This window comes from Phyllobates terribilis, unplaced genomic scaffold (assembly GCF_046119375.1).
Source record: "Phyllobates terribilis strain yellow unplaced genomic scaffold, ASM4611937v1 Scaffold_5__5_contigs__length_657084704, whole genome shotgun sequence".
NCBI lineage: Eukaryota > Metazoa > Chordata > Amphibia > Anura > Dendrobatidae > Phyllobates > Phyllobates terribilis.
This window is the reverse complement of record NW_027362765.1, coordinates 342,185,166-342,191,165: the sequence shown is the minus strand read 5'-3', so window position 1 is coordinate 342,191,165 and position 6,000 is coordinate 342,185,166. Positions and strand designations below refer to the sequence as shown.

General features: G+C 46.9%; 1 protein-coding gene across 1 annotated transcript in view; it reads right to left on the bottom strand.

Moving 5' to 3' along the window:
• Positions 1 to 2,077: 2,077 nt before the first annotated feature.
• The window catches only part of EIF3A (eukaryotic translation initiation factor 3 subunit A), a 28,499-nt gene continuing 24,576 nt past the window's right edge, over positions 2,078 to 6,000 (bottom strand). Inside the window, exons 20-23 of the mRNA XM_073684602.1 lie at positions 5,558 to 5,690; positions 5,165 to 5,283; positions 4,771 to 4,943; positions 2,078 to 2,446 (exon numbers count right to left, since the gene is read on the bottom strand). Coding sequence (XP_073540703.1) covers positions 4,771 to 4,943; positions 5,165 to 5,283; positions 5,558 to 5,690 — 425 coding nt within the window. The 3' untranslated portion in view covers positions 2,078 to 2,446. The remainder of the gene's footprint in view (positions 2,447 to 4,770; positions 4,944 to 5,164; positions 5,284 to 5,557; positions 5,691 to 6,000) is intronic.

Genomic DNA, 6,000 nt, shown 5'->3' with positions numbered 1-6,000 from the left:
AAATCATACAAATCGCATCAATTCTTCGAACCTACTTCTCGGCATAGTGTCTTGAAAGAAGCGAGGACCCCAAGTACTTGACCACAAGGTTTTTACAGAAAGACCATTTGCATTATATGCGCCCCTCGCATATAATATTGCAGTAAATGCATCAAGCTCGATTAGAGAAACTGTCCATTTATCATCTTCAAGTTTCTGACGAGCCTCCATTTCTGTACACTTTTTTATGTGGCGAAGTATAGGTTCGTCAATTAGCAACCTCCATGCACTTGATACATTCCCATTGACGATCTCCCGTTTGGCATAAGGGGTGGGTCCAGCTGTTTCTCGTAGAATGTTTTGTTGGGACAGTCGGCCAGTAGATGCAGAAGCAATTGGGACAACTTCCCACACAGTTCCATCGCGACAAAGTCTCTTTATGACCCATAGCAGGAGGAATGTCCACTGTACCTTTCTTTCTCCCTCCGTATCCAAAATATTGTGGTTGGGTCCCTCTTCCTCTCCGCAATTGTGGTGTGGCCGTACATCTTGTTGACGTAGTAGGACGTCCATCATCCTCTCCAGAATCTTCGGTATCGTCAATTATATCACTGTTACTGCTTGAATTGTCAGGGTAAGAAAGAATATATATTTTTTTCACTTTTATACGCTTTGCTTATGTACTAACCACCATTTTGTGTCTTATAACAATAAGCTTTCCTTGCTACGTGTTATTTAGATCGAAATTTATGTTAAGATGGCGCCAATATCAGCCAGCACCTGTTTCAGAGAAATTAAACCGAATCATCAACTGACGGTTGTCTGCCCAGAGACTGAGTTAAGGAGACGTGGACCAATCAGGAGTGGCCGGATACTAGACATTTATGGCTTACCCCGCCCCGAACAATCCATTTATGGCTTACCCCGCCCCGAACCCCTTTCCCCTCCCCATTACGTAGTGTATTTAATAAAGGCAGAACATTGCTGAGATCGTGGCTTGCCAGTAGCCTTCTGAGCGTGCTCTGAGTTTGAACCAGCTTGTTGTCTGACTCATTCTTTGAATGGTTGACCCATGCTCATAGCCTTAATTTGGAGTGACTGGAGGACGAGTGGAATGTCGCTACAACCCCGACAGAATCTGATTCTTCGGAAATATCATGAGGAAAATATTCTTCATCAGACTCTGAGAGTCTATTTGTTCCTGATTTTCTTCTTCTGACTCATTTTTAGATAATTGCTGAAGACATTTCAAAATTTCATCACTTGTCAGACCCCTCTGCTTACTCATGCTTCAAATATACGTCGCAAAAAGGGACTTGTAAGATCGCAGAAGTAATAAAACGAAACACTGTACAAACATGCAGAGTTGTAGCTTTAACTGTAATGTTTGCTACTGAAGTGCAGACAGAAATCGCTAGAAGAGACATGGATCAAACATGTTCAGACAAGTTTAGACAAAACAAAATGCTGAATCATCCCTGATATGCAAAGACACAATTACACTCTACAACTAGGGAGAAGCACTGTGATTTTCTGTACTTTGTAATATTAGGTGACTTGCCTACTACTACTTTTACGTATGGGGTCAAATTGACCCCTTCAGTACTTATAGGTATGAATTGTAAAATCCGGGCCCCTGAAAAAAATTACAATTCATTTTTGTGTCCTAAAATATAGACTACCATGAATAAATAAAAGTCACAAAAACTCAGAACTCATTTGTTAAAATTTTAGAAATTATAGGAAAAATAAATCGCAAAAGGGTCAAAATGACCCCTCCGGTAGTTCTAGTGTTAAGCAGTCCATCGATGAAGAATGAAGTTTTCCAGAGACGTGTAATATGGCCTCATCGGCATTGATGGGATCATGGCCCAGTGAGTGGTCCTAGCGCCGGAGCCACAAGGAATGGCACCTTGTAAAGGAAATGAAGAAAATCCCGCACATCTCCATTGGGAAACTCCCCATTAATCTGCTGGTGGGAGCCGCTCAATGCCAGGCGAAGACACACATCCATAATGGCCGTCTCAGACCTCGTGTGCTCCTGCACGGCGGAGACACACTGGGGTAAATGTATCCATCAGTAAAGACAGAACACAAATTGTTGCCAAGTTTTATTTCTTTCTTGATAAGCAGAACTAAATCCTGTGATCACCACATGACATTAAATCACACATCATCGTGATACAAGCCAACACAAGACTCATGGGAAAAGAAAAGACTAAAATCAGAATTCCCTCACAAAGACCATGTCAGGACTTCACCATGCCGCAGACGCATGGAGGAGCCGATCACACAAGCCTCCTGGGGTCACTCCGATAAAATGCTCATCTCAAGCGATGGAAGCCATGTTCCCACATCACTGATCAGGCAACACTTCATGATGGTTTGGTCTTCGCTTCGTGCAATCACCGAAGAGCCACAATGCAACAAGGACCCAAAAGGTTTTATTAAATTGTAATCAATAGCCCTAAAAATACAAGAAGAAACAGGAAGTTAATAGAGTGTTCGCTCACAAGCATTAAGATTACCCATTATCTAGCAGAGGCGGGCATGTAAGGTAAGATCACCCATTATCTAGCAGAGGCGGGCATGTAGGGTAAGATCACCCATTATCTAGCAGAGGCGGGCATGTAGGGTAAGATCACCCATTATCTAGCAGAGGCGGGCATGTAGGGTAAGATCACCCATTATCTAGCAGAGGCGGGCATGTAGGGTAAGATCACCCATTATCTAGCAGAGGCGGGCATGTAGGGTAAGATCACCCATTATCTAGCAGAGGCGGGCATGTAGGGTAAGATCACCCATTATCTAGCAGAGGCGGGCATGTAGGGTAAGATCACCCATTATCTAGCAGAGGCGGGCATGTAGGGTAAGATTACCCATTATCTAGCAGAGGCGGGCATGTAGGGTAAGATTACCCATTATCTAGCAGAGGCGGGCATGTAGGGTAAGATTACCCATTATCTAGCAGAGGCGGGCATGTAGGGTAAGATTACCCATTATCTAGCAGAGGCGGGCATGTAGGGTAAGATTACCCATTATCTAGCAGAGGCGGGCATGTAGGGTAAGATTACCCATTATCTAGCAGAGGCGGGCATGTAGGGTAAGATTACCCATTATCTAGCAGAGGCGGGCATGTAGGGTAAGATTACCCATTATCTAGCAGAGGCGGGCATGTAGGGTAAGATTACCCATTATCTAGCAGAGGCGGGCATGTAGGGTAAGATTACCCATTATCTAGCAGAGGCGGGCATGTAGGGTAAGATTACCCATTATCTAGCAGAGGCGGGCATGTAGGGTAAGATTACCCATTATCTAGCAGAGGCGGGCATGTAGGGTAAGATTACCCATTATCTAGCAGAGGCGGGCAAGTAGGGTAAGATCACCCATTATCTAGCAGAGGCGGGCATGTAGGGTAAGATTACCCATTATCTAGCAGAGGCGGGCATGTAGGGTAAGATTACCCATTATCTAGCAGAGGCGGGCATGTAGGGTAAGAGTACCCATTATCTAGCAGACGCGGGCATGTAGGGTAAGATTACCCATTATCTAGCAGACGCGGGCATGTAGGGCAAGATTACCCATTATCTAGCAGACGCGGGCATGTAGGGTAAGATTACCCATTATCTAGCAGAGGCGGGCATGTAGGGTAAGATTACCCATTATCTAGCAGACACGGGCATGTAGGGTAAGGGCCCCGTCACACTAAGCGATGCAGCAGCGATCCCGACAACGATACGACCTGTCAGGGATCGTTGCTGCATCGCTAATACATCGCTGGTGAGCTGTCAAACAGGCAGGCTCACCAGCGATCAGGGGAGCAGCGATATCGTGGAAAAAATCGTTCCACGATGTCCTGCTCCCGTTACCAGCCTGCTGCAAGCAGGAGCAGGCTGGTAACTATGGTAAACATCGGGTTACTAAGTGCGCGTGTGCCCCTAGTAACCCGCTGTTTACCATGGATACCACTCTGCTACGGTGCGCGGGAGCCTCCGTGCACCGTAGCAGAGTGGTATCCATGGTAAACAGCGGGTTACTAAGTGCGCGCGTGCCCCTAGTAACCCGATGTTTACCATAGTTACCAGCCAGATCCTTGGTCCCGCTGGTCACACACAGCGATGTGTGCTGACCAGCGGGAGGGCAACGACCAAAAAATGGTCCAGGACACTTTGCAACGATCAGCGACCTCACAGCAGGGGCCTGATCGTTGCAAAGTGTCACACATAGCGACATCACTGGTGAGGTCGCTGGTGAGTCACCAAAACCGTGACTCAGCAGCGATATCGCTAGCGATATCGCTATGTGAGACGGGGGCTTAAGATTACCCATTATCTAGCAGACGCGGGCATGTAGGGTAAGATTACCCATTATCTAGCAGACGCGGGCATGTAGGGTAAGATTACCCATTATCTAGCAGACGCGGGCATGTAGGGTAAGATTACCCATTATCTAGCAGACGCGGAAATCCTACATACACATCCAAAGGACCAAGATAAGGAGAAGGCAGCAAGAATAGTGGCGAGGATGCCCGAATTCATGACCACTGATTCAAAGAGGTCTGGACAGAGGCCAGACACAATCTGGATCCAGAATGGTAAGGGGGCAAAGGAGTCATAGTTTGAGCAGCTTCTGTCAATTCTTTAATAAAAAAAACAGGGTGGTCACAAGCTTCTGCTACACTTGCTATCAGTGGGAGGACGACAGGCAACTTCATCTAAACAGACACCTGCTGTCCTCCCGAGATTTTAAAGTAATATCTCTAAAGATGGCGGAGGAAACCGAAGGCTGTACCTAGCGGCGGACGGTCGTCCACCCTTCCTCATCAGTCTCATTCTTGGTACGACGAGGCGTTTCTTTATCCTCTTTCTTTTCTGTGCGCCATGAACTTTTCTCCTTGTCGGCAGCTGGAGCTCGTCGGGGAGTCCCACGTTCCTCTTTATCTTCTCCTAATCGCCACGGACTCGCTGTAATACAGGAAAGAAGAATATTAAACCTGGAACCACACAAGAAGGGACTCGCATGCCTCCAGCTACGCGAAACGCAAGTGTTCAGAAGGACAGTCCCTGTCTGGCCCAAGTACAATTTGGGCTTCGGAGAACACTCAGATTAGTTTTGCAAGGTGACTGCTACTCCTTCATATGTTTAGGAACCAATAATTAGGTGTACGGGACAGTGAGTGACGTACGTTCATCCCGTTCTGTCCTTGCAGGACGTCTTCGGTCATCCTTCTGGTCTTCGTCACCAGGTGAGGTTCTCCTCGCTGTTAATCCACCTTCTCCTCCACGTCTCCAGACCGACTCCTCTCTAGAACATACAGCAGTGATTATAGGTGTGTCCCGGTCACCGGGACTATACAGCAGTGATTATAGGTGTGTCCCGGTCACCGGGACTATACAGCAGTGATTATAGGTGTGTCCCGGTCACTGGGACTATACAGCAGTGATTATAAGTGTGTCCCGGTCACCGGGACTATACAGCAGTGATTATAGGTGTGTCCCGGTCACCGGGACTATACAGCAGTGATTATAGGTGTGTCCCGGTCACCGGGACTGCTCATTGTCCCATCATCTTCACTCACCGGGCTGGCTGCCTCTCGCGCTCAGAATCTGGTTCCTTCTCACTCCTGGACCATTCATGGTCTTCAGAAGGCTTTATTTCCCGAGGAGGCCCCCAGCTGTCCTCCCGAGCTTTTTCACGTTCTCGCCACCCTCCTGCAAAAGGCAAATCTTTGAAAAGACTTCTACAAAACAAAGACTTCCACTTCTCTGCCCTGATCCACGGTCACTGACCAATCTGTATTGTGAGGCTGTTCCCTCCTCTCGCCTCTTATCCCAAGCAGAAGCTTTTCGCTTTAAAGCTCAGGAGTCAGATGACATCAGATAAAGGATTTCGTTTTTAAAGTGCTTAAAAAGTTGCAGTAAATTTCATTAACCTTCATTTCGCCTTTGATTTTCAGACACCTAAAATGTGGCTTCTACCTATCTCCTGGACTCAGGTCCCTGAGTGAAGAATGCTGAAGTC